This window comes from Hirsutella rhossiliensis, assembly GCF_020360975.1.
Source record: "Hirsutella rhossiliensis strain HR02 chromosome Unknown scaffold00009, whole genome shotgun sequence".
NCBI lineage: Eukaryota > Fungi > Ascomycota > Sordariomycetes > Hypocreales > Ophiocordycipitaceae > Hirsutella > Hirsutella rhossiliensis.
In genome coordinates this window covers 3,037,821-3,057,664 of record NW_025408675.1, presented here as the reverse complement: position 1 = coordinate 3,057,664, position 19,844 = coordinate 3,037,821, and the positions used below count along the sequence as shown (strand labels likewise).

The window sequence follows — 19,844 nt, the reverse complement described above, 5'->3', positions numbered from 1 at the left end:
GAACGGGGTTGGCTTGCTATCTTGCATCTACATCACTTATCTTGTGACACTCAAGTCTGTAGCCAGGCGTTGTTGAAAGAATGGTCGTTTCACGTGCAACGAAGTGGCAATCATTATGGTCATCGAGAAGAGAAGGTACGTGTTTCACACTCCCCGGCCGGCATGCCGTCGGATTATATGACAGCGGACAGGAAACTCAAGTGATTATAGCTCAAACCCTACATCGTCTTCAAAGACATCGTCGTAAAACTCATCCGGGGGCACCGCCCGCAACGGCCCAGCAACCTTGACTCCGTTCTTCTGAGACTCGAAAGAAAGGCTCTGCTGACTGCCTCTCGGCAATGTACGCGCTGATTTCCGCAACAGCTGCTCATGCGTAAACTGCTTCGAGGGGTCGTGCTTCCCTTCTCGGGTACGCATCTTCTCAATCCATGCAAGATAATTCTTGTCGTAGAAGCAATTCCCGGTTGCTTCACCGAACATGCACAGGGCTCGTTTGTACGCATCCGTCTCCGCCTCCTTGACGGCCATCTCCACAGCGTCACCGCGTGTCTTCGCACCCTTGCTGCCACCACCGTAACCAGTGCTTTCATGGAAAGTAGGTGCTCCTCGCGTCGCCCAATGTACGGTCACACGGACTCTGCACACTGCATCAACCACCCACTTACCGCCTTCCTGGCGTGGTTCACTCTCCTCCTGGCGAAGTACTTCCGTACTCCAGCGGTCATTGCCAAGCACCAAGTTGGCCACATACGTGGCATCGGAGCTACTCAGGTACGACAGCTTGCTCCCGCCGGGACCTGCTCTGCGCTGCACGAACTCCGGCCCCAAAGGCCTGTTGAGAATGGCCAAAGGCGTGTCACTTCCTGTGGTGGAATGTGTGTCGGGCGAAGACAGCACTCGCGTCTTCATGTCTGGCGGCGTTACCACCTGGTCGTCCTCTGCCTTCCGCCACGTTTCCCCGAAAAGGACATCCTGTCTGTCTCTTTTTGCAAGCAAAAGACCCGTCCGGGAGTTGTTCAACACTCGACAGCTTCCAGGAAGCAAAGAGCTCTTCGCGTCACCTGATCACTTGAAATTGCCGCTGGCCGTGTCTTTCCGACAGGAGTATGGGAGAGGGAGAAGGTTTGTCCCAAGACAAAAGAGAGAAAGGAGCGGGCACCCCGTCCCTTTTATATGCCTCTCGGCCTAGTGGTTCAGGTGCCACACACCTTCATGTACGTGTCCGTCCAGGGGTGGGTCCCTTGCTGCACGATTCTCTGCATCCCACCAACCACCGTCCGTCCTCCGTCCTTCCCGGTGTTACCACCACCTTCTCCTCCTCTTGTCGATTCGGTCTAGCACTGCAGTCCCTCCCATTCTGTCCGGGCTGCTTACATACTAGTCCACTCTCTTCGTCCGTCCGTACCTGCACTGCGTTGTGGTCGGGGCGCGGGGGCGCAGGGGACCCTTATAACCAAACATAGAGTCTCGCTCCCTCCCTCAGTCCTTCATTCTTCTCTCCGTCGGTCGGTCTCTCGCCGCATAAGGGTCCCGGGTGTGCTCGTTCCACTCACTGTCTACACTCCTCTTGTCGTCTGCACTCCTCTCGTCGTTCTTCTCGCTCCGCTCTCACATCTCCCTCCGGTCGGTCACGTCGCTCTGCTCCTACAGCTCACTCCGTTCACATCCTCGCGTTGCTCGGGCGCCCCCCCATCCGCTCGCCTACTCGCGGACTCTCCTTGTGGCTGTTGTCTGTAGCTAGGTGGGTGGTGTGTACGGACTTGTGCATGGCTGTCACTACGCTCCATCCACTGCCGTTGTGTAGTCCTCGCTCCCTACGGTCACTGCGGTGGAACACTCGGCGCAACGCTCACACGGCCCTCCGACTGCGTCTTCGGGGCTCCACGTGGGGGATTTCGTAGTCCTGCCTGGGCCCTCCGGGGGTGCTCTTAGAGTCGGTAGCCCGTGAAGGGGTTGGCCCACTGTGCCGTGTGTTTACGTCATGTCGCTTTCATCGCATTCATGTGCAGCCAGGGGCCGCGTCGGATTGTCATGCATTTGCGAGTGGAGAGAAGTGTGAAGAAGGAAAAAAAAAATGGTGATTACATCCTGTTCAGATAGTCAATTTGCTTGTGACGCCAACGCTACCAAATGCACTGAAAACGTAACATCAAGCTCATGAACTGTTCACACAGCCCGTGTTGTAGTGCCCAAGGCAAGAAGCAGCTTCCGCCGCTTTTCAACCACTGTGCCTGCTAAAGGAACACCAAGCTCTCGCAATAAGCGATCCACATCCCGCACTAAACGTGTGTTGAGTTAGACACGGATACGCCGACACTACCAGTCCGGAAGCGCACTCACCGGACAACCTCGCGACTGCACCAACAGTTGGAGGGTATTCTTGAATCTCCTGGCCCGTATCCACGCTGAGGAGAGGGACCAAGTCCGCCTCCGGGCGTATTGCCGTGGCGTTCTGCAGTCGAGCCATTCCATTCATCTCCCTATCTCGCACTCTCGTTAGCGGGAACAGCGAATTGCAATACAACAGGACGAGCTTACGCCACCACCATGCGCCGCTGGAAACCATCCAGCTTCAAGTCAAACTCATCAAATCGACGTCTCACCGTCTGCTCGAGTGCACCAAGGCGGTGCAGTATAGCCTCTAAAGTCTGGGCCAGGCGTTCCCCTCCATCTACTGCTGGTAGATTGCGGCAACGGTCGAGATGCACTGCAGCCCTTCTCAGGCCGTCAGCAGCCTCTGCAAAATCGGGTTGCTCCAGGGGACGATCCATGCTCGTGAAGGTGGCGTCTCCGAGAGACTTTTCCCATCAGTCAATGAAGACCGAGAACAGGCGTTCTCCACGGTTTGTTGGAACGTGCACACTGCTTGTGTGTTGTCGCGAGTGGAGCGCGAGGTTCTGCCCCGCGTCGAACCGGGATAGCAAACGCGTCGTCACCTGACTGACCGGCTGACTAACTCCGCTGTCCTCATCAGCTTTCATAAGCAAGAGTAGTGTGTGCCCTCACCATCGAGCCAGTAATATGCCTCTACTGGACAACAGATAGCACACAAGTGCATGTGCTGCTCACAAGCAGGCTGAACCACTCGGTTCAAGGTAAGGGTAGAAACTTCGGGGTTTCTACGAAGAACAGTCGGGCCCTCGCCCTTTTTATGCTTCTTAGCATATGTCCGTCCGGAAGTAGGGACCCCTCGAGGCCGCATAATGCTCTACGTCTACCCCACTACGTACCTTTCGCTCCTCTATTACTGCGGTGTTAGTCACCACTTCTATTTCCCCCCGGTCACATTCGTCTATCTACCGCTTTCTTCCGTTTCACTCCATCCAGCCTAGCACTAGTCTATCACGTGCGTAATCACTCCTCCATTGCATTCTGGGGTGGCGCGGGGACCCTCATACCAAACAGGGCAGGAGCAGGGTCCCGAGTGCGGAAGCAGGCTCGCAAGAGCCGTCACCCAAGTGCCTGGCTACTAACTCGTTCCCGCTGCGTTTACTCGTTCTACTCGTGGACTCACCCTGTTCGTTACTCGCTCCGCTCACACAGTCTCCCTCCGGTCGGTCAGCTCACCCCATTCCTCGCGTTGCTCGGGCCGCGCGCATCCGCTCCTCCTATCGCGGTGTCACTGGGTGGCTTTCATCGATGTGCTTGGCAGTCGCCCGTCGCTACCCCGCGCCGGCCCGGCATGACAATGACAATGGTGGGAACCGAGAGAAACGAGGATGGACCAGGGTTTAGCCGCAGTGGAGAGAATCGCAACGGACGGGGTACGTAGAATGGAGGCGATAGGAGGAAGCGAAGGTGGTGTCTAACACCCTGGCACCGTTGAATTCTGTCTGTAGCCAGGCACGTTTGTATTCTGGGATGAGTTGTCCAGCTCAACCTCATAATTGTCGACGACGTCCTCGATTAGAGAGATGGTAGTCTCGTGCCGAGTTCTCGTCACTATCGTGTTGGTTGTGGTGATAACTCCGCTTTGAATCCAATCGAGAAGACCTTTTTGTACGTACAGAGTAATTATTATTATATTAAGCAATCAGGGATGGGGTCGTTCGTCGAGCACGGACAGGTTGTTCACGGCGGCGTGTACAGTGCACACACTGTGAATAAGACTGTGCGTCTGGCAGAGCTTCAAAGTTGGCCCCGACCCACGACACCGACATCTGCGCAAGCCACGGCCTCATTGCCCGGCGCCGCCTAACCACAGTCACCTCTCGAACTGCCAGCGCGGGCGGGACCATGCCGCCGTCGCCGGAATGGCAGCGCTACAATCGACGCGGGCTGCCGCCAACTCGTCGCGGCCTCTCCAACCTCATCGCACCCCGGCTCCCGACTCGTCGTCGCCGCCCTTGTCCGTCTTCCTGACCAACCTGCAGCTGCTCGATCTGGACCTGCTGCCGGACTGGCCCGGAATCTCTCCCATGACGTTTGCCACGTCGGGCGCCGGTGTCCCGGGCCAAAAGAGGCGCATTCAGTGTGTCGAATGGGCCCTGTTTCGCCTCTTTTCCCTCCGGGATCCCCAAGAGGCCGCAAATGTGAGGGCTGCCTATACCACCTCCATTGACGCTCCACCGCTGACGTGTCTTGTTTGCAGAAGCTCAAGCCCTTTTTCCCTCCCCTCGACCAGATGCAGTCTCTCAACCTCCGCGCAGCCCTCCTCCGCGCCCTCGACAACGCGAAGAAGAATGGCGTCTTGGGGCGCGACTTGGTCATTCGCAAAACCATGCTGGACGAGTGCAAGGGCGAACGGCTCGAGGAAGTCCTCGCCTACTTTTCCACAGCCGTTTTGAAAAGAGTCGTCGCCCGTGATGCCCAGCGTGTAGACCGCCACCCAGCCCTGGCTGCCGAGCTCGTCTTGGAGGAGAGGGGCTATCAGGGAAACAACGCAGAGCTCGTCGCCCTCGCCTTGGCACACAGGCTCTCTCTTCGACGGATTCTCGAAAGGAAGGAGGTGGCCAGGGCCCGGTATCGGGATTTTGCTCACCTGCTCACCATCAAGGAGCGCGCCATGGCGCGGCGCAATGACGTGGTCCGCCATCGAGAACAGCAAGGCGGTGGCGGCACTGTATCGGAAAACGTCAGGGCCGAGATGCGCCGCACGGTTCGAAACAATTGGTCTGGCAACGAGAGTTGGATAAATGTCCTCCTCGCCGGCACTGAGAACACCACCAGTCGTGGGCTTCTCGCCGAGCCTTTTGACAGAGTGTGGCGCCGAGTCCAGCAAGGCAGACTCGCGGAGCTGGAAGAAAGCGGAGGAGACCTCTTGGAACAGCTCGACACCCGCGTCAGGATGCAAAGGGAGAGACTCCAGAAGTGGGAAGCGTTTCGCGTCGAGGCCTTTCGCCACAAGCCCGCACAACAGCCGTCGAGCCCAGTAGCCCACGCCGAGGCCAACACTGCTCGTGGCCTTGACCTCAACTTTGTCCACCATCAGGACCTGCAATTTGGGCTACCAAGCATTGGCCGTGTAAACCAGCCCCTGACACAGGAATATGCGGGCCTTGTCAATAAGTTGCAGGACGAGCTGACGCGAATTCGAAGCCCATGCGTGGCTCCCAACAGCTTGCTACCCAGGCCCCGGGCCCAGCGGTCCAACGCCGGGGACCAAGGCTCCGTTTCGGAAATCAGTGATCTGGAAGACGACGTCGGGAGCAATCTAGCAGTCAAGCCCTCCGAGGACCCGGTGTCAACCAAACCGGACGCCTCAGGGCGATTGCCGGGTGCTCAGCACGATGCCGAGACTATGTCGATCGAGGGCCCTGGGTTGTCCCAAAAATACATGAGCGCCGCACAGCTCTTTGATCACGACATGCACGTCTTGGACCCCGTCGGCCGCAAAAGCCTCTGGCAAGCCTCGTCCTCGCCAAGCCCCTCGCCTCGGCCATCCCCAGTGCGGGAGATGGGTTGCTCTGAGCAGGAATCGTTGATGGACTCGCGGCGTGCCCTCTCTCCCACACAAGAGCTCGCCGACCACATCCTCGAGTCGATGGATAACGCATCTCCTTCCCCCAACAAGCGCGCCAAGCCCCGCCACACCCTCTCTCTTGCACAGCGCACCCGCCTCTCCATGGCGCGGACGGACAATCTGTTCCTTGAGGGCGACGAGCCAGAGTCCCCGCTGGAATCTCCAGCCGGCGACGAAGCCGCGGCCAGCCCGGGCTTGGCCGTGGTGGACAGCAAAGCGTCGGCGGATCAAGATGGGGCCGAGGACCTTGTGAGCCGCACGCGGCGAAGCATGGCGGGCTTTGAAAAGGCAAAACTCAAGGCACAGCTGGAGCGGCGTCGCTCCCAGCGGAAATCCAGGGCACCGCCGCGCAAGGAGGGCAGCTCCTTTCCTACAGTGGAGGAGGAAGGGGGGTTGAAGGCGGAGGATCCGGTGTGCGAAGAGGACATGGAGGCCGTGTTTAGATCAAGGCCCAAGATCAAGGCCAGTCCGATACCTAGCCCGACGCGAGACTTGAGTCAAGATTCATGCGAGTAGATGCCGATATGAAAATAATGACAAGAAGAGAACACAAGTCGTCCCAATGACTTCTCAATACTTCATCTTGTCAACGGCACATGTTCGCTCCTGGCTGCAGCGGGGTTGAGCACCACGATGGACGACATGTCATGGCATCTGCCCTGGAGTAAACGCGTGTTCCGCGATGACGGGTCTTGAGAATACTGTACAGTTGATGAAAACAACACACAGCCATCTACCGCTTACCAGCCCTGCCTTTTCAGCTCCAAGACCCTACTGACGGTAGCCTGGAAGCCCGTCTTGAACCTCGCCCGCCACCGGGAGCTCTTTAGCCTCTTCTTCCTCAACCCCTTGCGTTCGTGGAACTTTTGCGAGTGATACTTTTGCTTAATCTTCTGGTCTCGACACATCTTGTCCAGGACGCGGAGGGCAACGACTGGATTCGGCGCAGAGGTGGGTGACATGCGGGACTTAATAAAGACTGTGCGGCCGCTGACGGCTTTTGTGTGCACCTTTGGCTGGCTCATGGGGTTGGTGATGGTGAGGGCATTTTCGGCGGCGAACTCGCCGGCTTTGGCGCCGATGATGTTGTCAAGGTCGAGCCTGGCCATCTTGCCGCTGGAGACGGCATTGTAAGCGTGGCCCGACGGGAAGGACCCGGGGTCCAAGGTCCAGCTCGGGGACGCAGGCGCTGCATCGGCGCGCGGCGGAGGGGGAGGGGGCGGAGGCAAGTCTGCGTTGCTGGGATCCGGGGAGCGGGCTGGAGCAACAGGCCATGGTGGCGTCTCGGTGGGATGTTCTTGCTGCAGCGGAGGGAGGTTGCCAATCAGAGGATTCAGCCGGCCACGAGAGTCGCCGTCGGACGAGGAGTGACGGCGTGGATTGGCCGAGACTCGTAGCAGCATCGAGGGACGTCTCGGCAGGGCTGCTGGCCGCGTCAACGAGACTAGGATGCGAGACAGCACCGAAATGCCGGGTCTCGACACCGCAGTCCTGTGAGCAAGCAGTTAGAAAAATGTCACGTTCAGGCCGAGGCAGTTACTTGCATGTTGCCGATACCAATCACGCAGATGGGTCAGCCGTCAATTGGGCGTCTGGTGTGAGCTTCCCCGCAGCTTCATCTTCCACCGTCACGACAAGCGTCAAATGTTGCCCGGTAATCCGGAGAAATGCTGATGCGGTGGGCTCCGCTCTCAGCCTTGGCTCCGAGGGGAAGGGAAGAAAAGGTACGGAGTACAAGACGATACGTCTGAGCCCCACCGCGGCGAGGCTCGACTGGCGGCAGCTGTCAAAAAAACAACAGCTGCAGCTCTCGCTGCGAAAGAAAGAAAAAACACCTACATTCGCTCCACGCGGCCTCCTCTTCCTACTTGCACTTATCTGCTACACTCTTGCATCCTAGCTATCTTTTGCGAAGCCTGAAAGTCCTCATCCCGTTCAAAGGCAGGCTGCTGCTGCCTCGGGGTGGTTCTTGAGAGCCAAACAGCCACGGCACGCGACGAGCTGTTTGTTCGCTGCGACTCGAGACAGCCCGAGCCGAGCAACTCGCCAACATGTCCTACAATCAATATGGGGGTAAGCTGACCTTCCCGCCCGCCTCGGCAATGTCCAGCTGCTAACCAGCCCTCGTTTTCCAGCAGGAAACCCCTACGGCGCGCCGCCCGGCTTCGGCGGCTACGGCAGCCTCCCACCTGGCATGGGCGCTCCCCCTCCCGGCCTAGGTACTGAGCCTGGATCCAACACGACTGAAGACGAGACAGAGTTAGAAAGTGCTGACTCGGAGCTCTCAGGGCCCCCTCCTGGCATGCCATCCGCTCCAGGAATGGCTCCTCCTCCCGGTGTTGCGCAGCCCAGCACCCAGCCGGCGAGCCGTGCCGCTGGTCTCCCCTCGGGCTTCCAGCCCCCCGCCAACATGCCCAACATCAACTTCAATGCCCCCGTCATTCGACTCGGCACCGGAGCGTCCGGCTCGGGCGGGCGAGGCGACGGGCCGTCGGCACCATCGGGTGGGCGACCCGGCATGGGTATGGAGAGGGGTGGTGATCAGGGCAGGGATCGTGCCAGGGACGTGCCGCAGATACTCACACCACCCACGAGCGACGAGAAGCTTCGGACAATCATCATTCACCAGATGCCCGACGGTCTGGGTGGCGATGAGGGGGTGCAGAAAATCTGCAACGCCGTGGGGCGGCTTCGCAAGTGGGAGCCCGCTGCCAGTCTCTGGAGCGAGCACAAGTCGAAACTCGGATTCGCCCTCTTTGACGACCACGAGTCGGTTTCCATCGCCCTCAAGCTCCTCGGGGAACAGGGCATCGAGGTCCCCGTCAAACGACAGCAACCCACCTCCAATCCAACCCCGGACGATACGTTTAAGGGGATTGAAAAGGTGAAGCTGGGTGTGGCCTTTGACGAAACGACTGTCGAGTACCAGGCCTCGTTAGACGAGAACAGGGGAGAGGATGCCGAGTTTCAGAGCAGGTTTGAATCGGCCCGCGTGGCGCTCAAGCAGCTCCAGCTCGAGCTCTTCTACCCCCCAGCCGGCACTCGTGTTAATGCCGACGCCGACGCAGCCGCCACCAACAACGACGTCCAGGGCAATGTGGAAGTGGTCAACATTTCAATTGCGCAGGAAGACGAGCTGGCCGATATTCCCGCTGAAATGCGCGAGGTTGTGGCAAAGGAGATTGCAGCCTTTCGCGACCGCAGCAACCAGCGGGACATGGAGCGGCTGAGGAGAGAGGAAGAGATCGGGGCGCGTTTCCGCCAGCAAAACGGAGCATCTGCGCCCTCGCTCGGCGGGTCGAATTACATTCCCTTGGGGCCACGGTCCTCCACCATGCAATCCGCTCCGTCGTGGCCCAGAGGCCATAACGGGACTGATCGTGTGACGTTTGTCAACGGCGGCGCTCGTGACCCGCACCATGAGGCCGTTGATGACGACGACGACACCGACGCGAGCGACGGTGAGCTGTATCGCAGAGAGCTGAAGATCAAGGAGGACGAAGAACATAGGCTCTTCATCGAAATGGAGCGCAAATGGCTCAACCGAGAACGCTCGAGGCAGCTTGCCCTGGACCGCGAGCAGGACCGCGAGCGGCAGGAGACTGAGCAGAAGCAGAGGCGAAAGGACGAGCAGCGCGCCCGCGACATGGCTTGGGACGACGACCTCGAGGCCAATCGAAAGACGCATGCCTACTACAGGGACCACGCGGCCTGGGCGAGGAAGCGAGCCATGGAGCGGCAGGACGAGGAGATGAGAGACGACGCGGATCGGCGCGAGGAGGAAGGCGAGCGACGACGGGAGCAGGCGCAAATGGAGCGAGCTCGAGGCCAGGCAGACTCGTTCCTGGACCGCCAGGACCAGGAGACGGACCGACGCCCGGCAGTCGCTGCTCCTGCGCCTCAGCCCTTCAAGCTGTCGCTCGGAGCTGCCGCGCAGCGAGCCCAGGCATCGCGGGCCATGCCGCAGCGACGCACCATTGCCGAGGTCGAGGGCCTGCTCGACAACGAAGACGCGGAGCCCATGGTTCGCCGACAGCTAGTGCCGATCCAGATGGACCCCGTGTCCGGCCCGGGGGCCATGTCCGAGGAGGAGATTTCGCAGGCGATCCGGGCCCTCGCGCAGGAGATTCCGTCCGACAAAGACGGCCTCTGGGGCTGGGACGTCAAGTGGGACTACATGGACGAGGCCATTGTGCGAGAGCGGCTACGCCCGTTTGTGGAGAAGAAGATTGTCGAGTACCTGGGCGTGCAAGAGGAGATGCTGGTGGAGACGGTCGAGGAGCACCTCCGCAAGCACGGGACGGCTGGTGGCTTGGTCGACGAACTAGAGGGGGTGAGTCCTTTCTTTGTGTTTCGTTTCTCACGAAGAGCCCTCTTGCTGACTTTACTCGCAGGCACTGGACGACGAGGCAGAGGACCTGGTCAAGAAGCTCTGGCGCATGGTCATCTTCTTCACCGAGTGCGAGAAGCGTAACCTGCCGGCCTAGTTGACTGGGCCTGGCCTGGAGCAGCTGTTTACGTTTGGCATACCACTGGAACAGCAAAAGACGAGAGGCGACTTTGGCAACGCTCGTCGAGGCACGAGAGCAACGGCACGGCACGCACGATACCCGTAGGAAGGGCCATGACAGACGGTCAAGGTGCAAAAAGGGGAATTTGGCGGATGTGCCGCGGGTGAGTGGCTCATGGCCGCCATGTACTGATATGTAAATTTTGAGGACCGCCACGACGACAGCGGGTGTTGGGGATACCATGTAGGAGTTTGAGGTGCCCGTCGGCGTACGGGCGGATTCATTCAAAGGGAGGCAAGAATTGACACGGATAGGAATTGACGAGAATCAAATGACGCCAAGACGTGTCTCGTGTGTGCATGCAGTACGTGTGTCACCGAATTGGCGCCTGTCCTGGGCATTGCCGAATTCCGCGGTGCCGAGGCTTCTCCACAACTGTATGCCGAAGCCGCTCGTGGGACTGGTTCTCCGCATCCCGGACTCGGGCCGGCGGCGGCCTTGGACCGGGGCACGCTTCTCTCCTTCATCAACGACGCAACACCTTTTTCTTCCCCCGCCCTACCGCGTCGTTACCGGGCGCACAGAAGCAGCCTTAATCGTCATCAGCTAGGGAGATCGCAGGCCAGTCCGCGGTCCGCGCAACATCGCCGCCGTCTGCCCATGCGCTTCTTCTACCCCTCCGCCATGCCGTCATCATCCTCATCCACATCCTCATCGCAGCCAGCCCTTTCTCAGCCCCCGCCGCCCGTGTCCGGCGCCGTCGTGGCCTTCCCGCGGCCCCACGTCCTGCTCGTGACGCTCGACCGCCCGCGGCAGCTCAACGCCCTGACGCACTCCATGCACGCGCAGCTGGACCGGCTGTGGGCATGGTTCGACGCGGAGCCGTCGCTGCGGTGCGCCGTCGTGACGGGAAGCGCGGGTGGGCGGGCCTTTTCCGCCGGCGCCGACCTCAAGGAGTGGAACGCGCGCAACTCGTCCGCTTCCTCGTCGGCGGCCGAGGACGGCCTGCTGGGGCACGGCTTCGGCGGGCTGAGCAACCGCCGGGGCAGGAAGCCCGTGGTGGCGGCCGTCAACGGGCTCTGCCTGGGCGGCGCGGTGGAAATGGTGCTCAACGCGGACCTGGTGGTGGCGGCGGCCGGGGCGCGCTTCGGGCTGCCCGAGGTGGGCGTGGGCGTCGTGGCCGTGGCGGGCGGGCTGCCGCGGCTGGCGCGCATCGTGGGCAGGCAGCGGGCGTCGGAGATGGCGCTCCTGGGGAGCACGCGGCACACGGCGGCGCAGATGCGGGAGTGGGGTATCGTCAACAAGGTCGTCGGCGACGGGGGCGGAGAGGCCCAGGCGGCGGCGGCGGCGGTCGTCGAGGAGGCTCTGCGGTGGGCGGAGCGGGTTGCGGCCAACTCGCCCGACGCGGTCATGGTGACTCGCGAGGGCCTGCTGGGCGCGTGGGAGGCCGAGGACCCGCGGGCCAGCACGAGGCGGGTTGGCGAGGGCGTGTATGCCCGGATGGAGGGCGGGGAGAACATGCGCGAGGGGATTGCGAGCTTTGTGGAGAGGAGGAAGCCGGTGTGGAAGGACAGCAAGCTGTAAGGGGCCCGGTTTGTGTTGCCTTTTTCATCGTCTTGACGGCTCTTTGTGATCCCGTTGAGCGTGAGAGGAGACACTCCCGACTATCACGCAACTCCTTGTCCATGTCTAACGCTCTCCAACGTTTCGTGTCGACTTGGGCCACGGATTCCACGTCCTCCCTTTTCTTTCAACTCTTGAGAACCAAAGTAAGAACTCGGGGGGGGAACCTAGGCGCTTCTCTACAGTCCAAGACGGTCTGCTATCAGCCATCAGCCAAGGACGTGCCGTCCCGAGTCCGGTCCTGCACGCACATGCTGCATCTCGGGGGCAGTCTCCGTAATTTGCTACAGTACAGTACATACACACGCATATCAAGATCCACATCCGTGCCCATGTTGGCTGTCTGCATGGTGATGTGCTTCGCTGCAGCCGACATGCGGCATCGCCTACGAACCAATGGCATTCTCCAGCAGCGTCTGGGATTCGATGCCGACCACTGCCGCCACATGGACGCATTGGGGATTCGACTCTCGTGGGAGCCGCAATGTCTTGAGGCCACTGAACTTGCTCAAGGCAGTAACACGAATTACTCCGGACGGAGGGGGATGGACGGCCCGGCCGGCCCTAGATGAGCAGGCTCCATCCTACGGCATGATAGTCCCATGCCGTCCCAAGAATGATTCCTTTTGGGCCAGACGCGGGCAGGGATCCGGAGCGGCTGAGCTGGCCGGGGTCCGATACTTGCTTGCCCCATTCAGTGAGACACGCAGTTATCGCGGCCGTCCATCTCGCGTGCATGCAGGCCGCAATCGTTCTTTTCGGCTGCAACTAATCACCCTTCCCCCTCTCCCAATGGATAGCTTTGTGCATGCCAAGTCGTATATGCTACGGAATAGTAATACATAACGAGAGCCCGCCCCGTGCGTGGCTGATTTGTCGGATAAGAGGGGGAAGTGTGACAAGTTGACAACAGGGAGACGCCACGGCATACGACCACTCACTCACACGCCATCCTGCTCCCTTGTGAGAGGCTGCCCTTTGCGGAATCCCCTGCTGCCGTCACCTTGGGGCTGCATCCACGGGCGCCTCGGGGAGGAGGGTTCCATCCGGACAAGGGCGGCCAAACGGAGGGCAGTGTTGATGCCGAGACGCCGGAACAGCCCCCGGTTGTGCAACAGCGCGCGCGGCAGCGTCCCCTTAACATGGCCTCGGGCCTCCTCGACCCGTCCTGGGCGCCGACTTCTCACGCCGCCTCCAGGGACGCCCGGCACGACGAGCCCGAGCACCTCTCCGACGACGGCGCTATGAGTCCCGTCACCATCCTGAGCGGCGGCAGAAATGTCCGCGGCGGCGACGGCGGCCGCTCCCCCCGCAAGCTGGTCCTCTGCTTCGACGGCACGGGCAACAAGTTCCACGGCGATGAGAGCGACAGCAACATCCTCAAGATCTTCCGCATGCTGGACCGCACCGCCGGCGACCAGTACCACTACTACCAGCGTGAGAGGCTCTCCCCGTGTGTCGAGAGTCCTGCTAACCAGTCAACTTGATGCATCAAATCAGCCGGCATCGGCACCTACGTCGTCTCGGGCTCCCTCGACCACACGGGCTTCCGCGCCCGCCTCAAGTCGTGGTACACAAAGGCCAAGGACTCGGCCGTCGGCTCCTCCTTCGACCAGCACGTCGTCGGCGGCTACCGCTTCCTCATGCGCTTATACAACCCGGGCGACGAAATATACATGTTTGGCTTCAGCCGCGGCGCCTACATTGCCCGCTTCCTCGCCGAGATGCTCGACCACATCGGCCTGCTGTCCCACGGCAACGAGGAGATGGTCAAGTTTGCCTGGAAGGCCTTTGCGCAGTGGCAGAGCCGCCGCCAGAGCTCCATGTCCGAGGCCGCCGCCGCCGCCGACGACGACGGAGACGGCGACAATGACAAGGCCCAGGAGGCCGCTCGCCAGGCTCGCAAAATGCACAGCTACATGAAGGGCTTCCGCGAGACCTTCTCGCGCCCCGTCGGCAGGATCCGCTTCCTCGGCCTCTTCGACACGGTCAACTCGGTCCCTCGCTTCGAGACGGCCTGGATGCAGCGCAGCAAGTTCCCCTACACGGCCCGCAGCAGCGCCCGCGTCATCCGCCATGCCGTCAGCATCGACGAGAGGCGCGCCAAGTTCCGCCAGGATCTCATGTACCAGAGCGCTTCCTCGGCCCGCCATCGCCATCACCACCACCACCGCCGCCACATGGAGCAGCTGCTGGAGCCCTTTCGACGAAGCCTCGACTTGGGCAGACCCCACTCTACTCACCGGCCGCGCGCCTCGTCCACCGCGGGCAGGGACAAGGACAACCACCTCTCCGCTGGCGACACGGCCAGGCCCCAACAGCAACCGCCGTCCACCCTTTCTCCCTGCAAGCCCTACCGGCCCCGGTCTAGGTCCCGCCGGTTGTCTGTCGCGGAAGAAGTTGACGCCATGTCCTGCGCGTCCGGCGGTGGCCCGACTTCGGACGCGGGGCGAGACGACTACGATGACGACGGGGAGCAGGACGTCGACGAGATCTGGTTCGCGGGCGGCCACGGAGACGTCGGCGGCGGATGGGAGGCCCTCGACGGCCGCAAGAGCGCAAGCCACGTGCCGCTGGCATGGATCGTGCGCGAGGCCATCAAGGCCGGCCTGCCCTTTGACATGGATAAGGTATCAGAGCTGGGATGCATGTGGGACGCCGCGGAGCAATTCAGGGCCCCCACTCAAGCGACCAAGACGAGCCGGCGGCCGCCAAGTGCCGCTGAAAAGCCCGACATACGGGTCAACGACGAGCACAACGGGCTGCAGGCCAGTCCTCTTGCGGGCCAGTCGAGCCCGGAGACGGACAACAAGGAGTTCGGCGGGGGTGACGGGTGCGGCCACACGTCGCACTTTCACGACCTGATGCACCGGGCGCACACGTCGCGCATCCATGACTCGCTCGTCTACGGCGGCGGGCTGGGCACCATGGCGGTGACGGCGTGGAACTTGATGGAATTCCTCCCATTTCGAAGGATGGATCTCCAGGCCGACGGCTCGTGGAAGCCGATCCGGTGGCCGCTGCCGCGCGGCGAGGTGCGCGACATCCCGTCCAACGTGCGCGTGCACGGCAGCGTCATCCGGCGGCTCAAGGAAGACGAGACGTACCGGCCGGGCAACCTCATCATCGGTGGGGGCGGCCGAGGCATCAGGCGGGCGCCGGCCGAGTACGGCACCGGGGACTGGGTGTGTGTGGCAGAGCACGGGGACCCCATCGGGGAGGTATGGTCCAAAAAAGGAGCAGCCGGCCGAGACCAACGGGCATTGAGGGAGTTGCAGCGTGCGATGGGCGAGGCATGAGTGTAAGATTGGCGAATACCGCAAGGAGGCGGAGAAGATTGGTCCGGAGTGAGATGGGGGCTCTGATATCTAGCGAGATCAGTTTTCCAGCTCGGATGAAGTGCAGTGTTCGATTCAAGTATTGCAATCGCTTCTCTTGTATCCCCGTAGATTGATGATGGACAAGAGCTGGGCTCGAGCTGCGCAGATGGCAAGTCATCCAGCGTCAGCAGCCAGAAGGGAGCCCTCATGGATAGATGGCACTGGAACTCCATTCCATCCCATATAAAAAGCCGAGCAATATGAAAAGCCGGTGCTCGGCTTTCCCCTTCAATATTGCTGTTGTCGTTGCCATCTCCAGATTGAGGTCCAGATGCGGGCAGATGCGGGAACCTGCGGTCCTGAATGGCCTCGGCGAGCGCCTCGGAGTTGATGCCAGACTTCTGTGGCCGTCATGGTAGTCGTCGTCTATTCGCATTGAAACAGTTGCAGGCGCAGAGTTTCCGAGTCGAAGGTTGTGATGACGTTGCGACGCGATTGGATCACCAAGTCACGTGCTTCCTGCCTCCCCTGTTGATGAAGAGTCAGTGGACTCGAATCTTCAGCAACACGCCTCAATCCCACGGCAGCCCTCAGCGTCACCCAATGGCCGAAACAAGCGTCCATAACCTCGAGTCTTTCCCCTGCCCCGGTCCGTCGACTCGCCCAGCATGCCCATCCCCTTCATCTTCCACATGGTCGAGCATGGCCCGCCCGACTGGCTTCGAGACAACCGCTGGCTCGTCTTCTACACCTGCCTGACCGTTACCTTCCTCGTCACCCTCAAGCGCTGGACGTCGGGGCGGTCCAATGACGCAGAGAGGCCCCTCCACGGCAAGGTGGTGCTCATCACGGGCGGCACCTCGGGGATCGGAGCCCAGGCCGCCCAGGAACTCGCGGCCCGCGGCGCCCAGCTCGTCCTGCTCACGCACACCGCCCCGTCGGACCCTTTTCTCGTCGAGTATATCCAAGACCTCCGCGACAAGTCTGGCAACAACCTCATCTATGCAGAGCAGGTCGACCTCTCCAGCCTGCACAGCATCCGCCGCTTCGCGACCAAATGGATCGACAACGCGCCGCCCCGTAGGCTCGACATGCTGGTCCTCTGCGCTGCCACCCTGACGCCGCCCGGCGGATCTAGGAAAGAGACGGACGAGGGCATAGAAGAGACGTGGATGGTCAACTTTCTCGCCAACTTCCACCTGCTGGGCATACTGAGCCCCGCCATCAAGGCGCAGCCCTTTGACCGCGACGTACGCATCATCCTTGCAACCTGCTCCTCCTACATTGCATCGCCGTCCCTCAGACAACCCATTGCCGAATCCAACTGGTCTCCTGGAGTGGCGTACGCGCGGAGCAAACTTGCCCTCAACGTCTTCGGCCAGGCCTTCCAGAAGCACCTCGACGCCTACAAGCGGCCGGACCAGCTGCCCATGAATGCCCGCGTTATCTTCGTCGACCCGGGCTTCAGTCGCACTCCTGGATCTCGACGTTGGCTCACCCGCGGCTCCCTCTCCGGCCTGGCCCTCTACCTGGCCGCCTACGCCCTGCCGTGGTTCCTGCTCAAGTCGCCGTACCGCGCCGCGCAGTCCCTTTTGTACGCGGCAATGGACTCGGAGCTCGGTCGTGGCGCCGGTGGCAGGCTGGTCAAGGAGTGCATGGAGGTGGACTTTGCGCGCGCAGAGGTCAAGGAGGACGAGGTGGCCAAGACGCTTTGGGAGGAGAGCGACGTGCTGATTGAGCGGGTGGAGAAGCAGCAGGCCAAAAAGAGGGCCGCAAACAAGGTCGAGCAAGAAAGGCAGGCCAACGCAGAGGAAGAAAGGAAAAAGATGGAAGAGGTCGGCGGCCTTGTTGAGACGATTCGCAAGGGCAAGGAGCGACAAAGGCAGCAGAAACAAAAAGGCGGCGCAAAGCCCAAGAAGAAAGACGGCAAAGCGAGCTCTTGAACGATTGAAAAGGGAATATTGCAATGTCTACTGGGAGTCAAACGGTCGTTGAGCCTGCGTGGATGCTTTGTGCTCGCAGAGTTATATCCTGCTGTTAAGCGTTTGGGTCCCTCGGATTGACGCAGCTTGCCGCGACTTGCTCTGCTCAGGCTCTCAACGCATGTTATTCAGGCACTGGACAACGCAGGCTCCGAGATAAAAGCGTTAATGATCTCTGCCGACATGTTCCACTGGCTGTTCAACTGCATTTCACCTACGCTGCACGACAAAAGACACTGAACGGGCTCGCACGAGAAGCGCATCGGCGTCCTCCCCGCCTACCCACCACCCATGATTGTCCCCGCCGGCGGCGCGTCCTACGAGGCTCCGAGCCTGTCGGACGATATTCCACGGGGTATCGGGAGCATGCCCGTCAGCTCCGTGGCAGACCTCGGCCGCTACTTGGCCTATCGGCCCCTGGCAGACGACTTCTGGATCCCCATCCCCACGAGATCAGCCCTCGCCCGATTCCTGCTCGAGGAGCCGACGCGTTTGGACCTCCGGCCGACCGACGACCGGCGCTTCGGCCCGGAGCATCACATGGCGGGACTGCTGCACGGGATACGGCTTCGCGAGTACATGATTGAGGAACTCGACGCCATGTCGTACGCGTCCATGTGGCGCCAGATGCTCGGCCTGGACCGCATCAACTGGTTTGTCAAGTGCCAGGTGGCTACGGGGCTACTTCGCAGGGATATTCGCGACCTCAAAAACCAGCACGTCTTTCACTCGTACGACGTCAGGAGGAAGAACTACAGTTCGTGCTTGACCAGGGAGATGGAGCAGAACTGGGACTGGGCCTGCGAGACGGCGGCGAGGAGCCTCGGTGGCACGACAGACTGCGGAACTCGGAACATTATCGCATTGTGAGGGAGTCGCTGCCTTGAGGCTGGCGTAAACGGGTTGATTTGGTATGGACTCTTTTGGTCGCGAAAAAGGAGAAAAGCAAGTCCCCGTTCGGACAGGCAAATTCAAAGGGGGCAACAAACCCAGGCAGGGCTGAGGATCAAGGCGTTTTGTATTTCCTCGGTATCTGGGTGACACTGGTGTAGGCTTACGGGTACTGGCAGATAATAATCTGTGTCAGGGATCTCTCGGGCTCTGGAACGGGGAGAGCTTTTATTCTGCGTCCCGCAAGATATGTTTGCGTCTTCTGTTCACTGCGCGACCCGAGCCAGGAACGGAGCGTTTGTCTTGTTCGACCACCAGGTGTGAAGCAGTGCGCTCAATCTGAGCCCGAGGCTCTGTTTCTTCCGGCAGCCGACGCAGAAACCCAGATATAAGAGGCTCCATGCGTCCCGTCCCGGCTGCAAACGCCAAGCAGCCTCCCAGTTTCCTCAGCTTGCGTTCGCCGGCCTACATTCGACACTGGACACCAAATGGCTATTCCGAATATTCAGCCCGTGAATCTCTTCTTCCAAGAGCCGTCATGAGCTCGTCAAGGCCCCGGAACCCAAAGTGCGTCGGCGTTCGTATGGTCGACCACGTCGAGGGCGCCCTGGAAGAGTTCGACCTGTGGGAGATGGAGCTGCTTTACATGGTTGTCCTTCCGACGGCAGAGGTGGTTGGGAAGATGTATGCCGAGAACTGCTACGTCGACGTCGACTTTTCGCTCCTCGCCAACGAAAACACGGAGGCGAGACGGGTGTGCTTTGGCATCGTGTACCGCCTGATGCTCCAGCAGTTTATGCTAAACGCTACTGCGGAGCGGGTGTTTTCGAAGCAGACGGACGCGGCCGAGGAGCTCAAGAAGCGCGATGACTACACCAAGCGGCTGACGGAAGACTACGAGCGGCTCAAGAGGGAGTTTCGTAGATATTACGCGTACAGGGTGATTGGGACGGAAGCGCACAGGGGATTCCGCGTGGCCGCCGTAGAGATTGAGGCGGCTTGGATGAAGGGGGTACGGGGAAAGTACGCCGACCTTGATCTCGTGAATGAGATTGTGTGGCTTGACGTTTGAGCAGGGATTGGGTAGCTGTGGTATTTGTTATGGGGGAGGTGACTCAAGCAGCGAATGGCGTCATGAGTTGGCGTGGGACGGTGTGAAGTTTCTGGTATATCGCACCCTGTTGGGCGGTGACGGAGAAACAGGTTGTGTTCCTGACCACTGGCAAGACGACCACCACTCTCGTCAATTGTTGTCTTTCGTGACGTGATTTGACGCTCGAGGTTGTTGATGCGGGAGGCAGCGAGTCTGCAATGTTGGCTTGAGGCTTGTTGCTGCTGCCCTGGTCGTCGTGTGCATCACAGCCAGCCTCCATCGGACCAGTGACGGGAGCACTTGGAGCTGATGTGTCCGTCGAGGCTCGTAGCAAGTCGCTGTGGTGGTGGGCAGCAGGGCCACTTTGTTGTTATTACTGCTGCATCGGGTCAGGTGAGGTGGATTTTTAACCAGTCGAGGGCACGTGCTGACCTGTTCACCTTGCACGGCAACACCCTT

At 60.6% G+C, this 19,844-nt stretch overlaps 9 protein-coding genes across 9 annotated transcripts; 7 read left to right on the top strand and 2 right to left on the bottom strand.

Moving 5' to 3' along the window:
- Positions 1–204: 204 nt before the first annotated feature.
- Positions 205–912, bottom strand: HRG_08286 (rad52/22 family double-strand break repair protein; the record flags this gene model as incomplete). The annotated part of the gene is made up of 1 exon (XM_044866757.1): positions 205–912. The coding sequence occupies one exon, from the start codon at positions 910–912 to the stop codon at positions 205–207; it is 708 nt and encodes a 235-aa protein (XP_044718646.1).
- A 3,344-nt stretch (positions 913–4,256) lies between these two features.
- Positions 4,257–6,481, top strand: HRG_08285 (uncharacterized protein; the record flags this gene model as incomplete). Its single annotated transcript, XM_044866756.1, has 2 exons — positions 4,257–4,535; positions 4,595–6,481. 2 exons carry the CDS (start codon positions 4,257–4,259, stop codon positions 6,479–6,481), a joined length of 2,166 nt encoding a protein of 721 aa, XP_044718645.1.
- Positions 6,482–6,705: 224 nt separating this feature from the next.
- HRG_08284 (ribosomal protein s21 domain-containing protein) lies at positions 6,706–7,368 on the bottom strand (the record flags this gene model as incomplete). The annotated part of the gene is made up of 1 exon (XM_044866755.1): positions 6,706–7,368. The coding sequence occupies one exon, from the start codon at positions 7,366–7,368 to the stop codon at positions 6,706–6,708; it is 663 nt and encodes a 220-aa protein (XP_044718644.1).
- A 648-nt stretch (positions 7,369–8,016) lies between these two features.
- Positions 8,017–10,452, top strand: HRG_08283 (PWI domain-containing protein; the record flags this gene model as incomplete). Its single annotated transcript, XM_044866754.1, has 4 exons — positions 8,017–8,038; positions 8,104–8,184; positions 8,284–10,298; positions 10,360–10,452. 4 exons carry the CDS (start codon positions 8,017–8,019, stop codon positions 10,450–10,452), a joined length of 2,211 nt encoding a protein of 736 aa, XP_044718643.1.
- A 684-nt stretch (positions 10,453–11,136) lies between these two features.
- HRG_08282 (enoyl-CoA hydratase/isomerase domain-containing protein) lies at positions 11,137–12,060 on the top strand (the record flags this gene model as incomplete). Its single annotated transcript, XM_044866753.1, has 1 exon — positions 11,137–12,060. One exon carries the CDS (start codon positions 11,137–11,139, stop codon positions 12,058–12,060), a length of 924 nt encoding a protein of 307 aa, XP_044718642.1.
- A 1,181-nt stretch (positions 12,061–13,241) lies between these two features.
- On the top strand, positions 13,242–15,450 carry HRG_08281 (alpha/beta hydrolase domain-containing protein; the record flags this gene model as incomplete). The annotated part of the gene is made up of 3 exons (XM_044866752.1): positions 13,242–13,536; positions 13,600–15,320; positions 15,406–15,450. The coding sequence occupies 3 exons, from the start codon at positions 13,242–13,244 to the stop codon at positions 15,448–15,450; spliced, it is 2,061 nt and encodes a 686-aa protein (XP_044718641.1).
- A 637-nt stretch (positions 15,451–16,087) lies between these two features.
- Positions 16,088–17,362, top strand: HRG_08280 (short chain dehydrogenase domain-containing protein; the record flags this gene model as incomplete). Its single annotated transcript, XM_044866751.1, has 2 exons — positions 16,088–17,051; positions 17,100–17,362. The coding sequence occupies 2 exons, from the start codon at positions 16,088–16,090 to the stop codon at positions 17,360–17,362; spliced, it is 1,227 nt and encodes a 408-aa protein (XP_044718640.1).
- A 330-nt stretch (positions 17,363–17,692) lies between these two features.
- HRG_08279 (uncharacterized protein) lies at positions 17,693–18,271 on the top strand (the record flags this gene model as incomplete). The annotated part of the gene is made up of 1 exon (XM_044866750.1): positions 17,693–18,271. One exon carries the CDS (start codon positions 17,693–17,695, stop codon positions 18,269–18,271), a length of 579 nt encoding a protein of 192 aa, XP_044718639.1.
- Positions 18,272–18,830: 559 nt separating this feature from the next.
- HRG_08278 (uncharacterized protein) lies at positions 18,831–19,364 on the top strand (the record flags this gene model as incomplete). The annotated part of the gene is made up of 1 exon (XM_044866749.1): positions 18,831–19,364. The coding sequence occupies one exon, from the start codon at positions 18,831–18,833 to the stop codon at positions 19,362–19,364; it is 534 nt and encodes a 177-aa protein (XP_044718638.1).
- Positions 19,365–19,844: the final 480 nt, after the last annotated feature.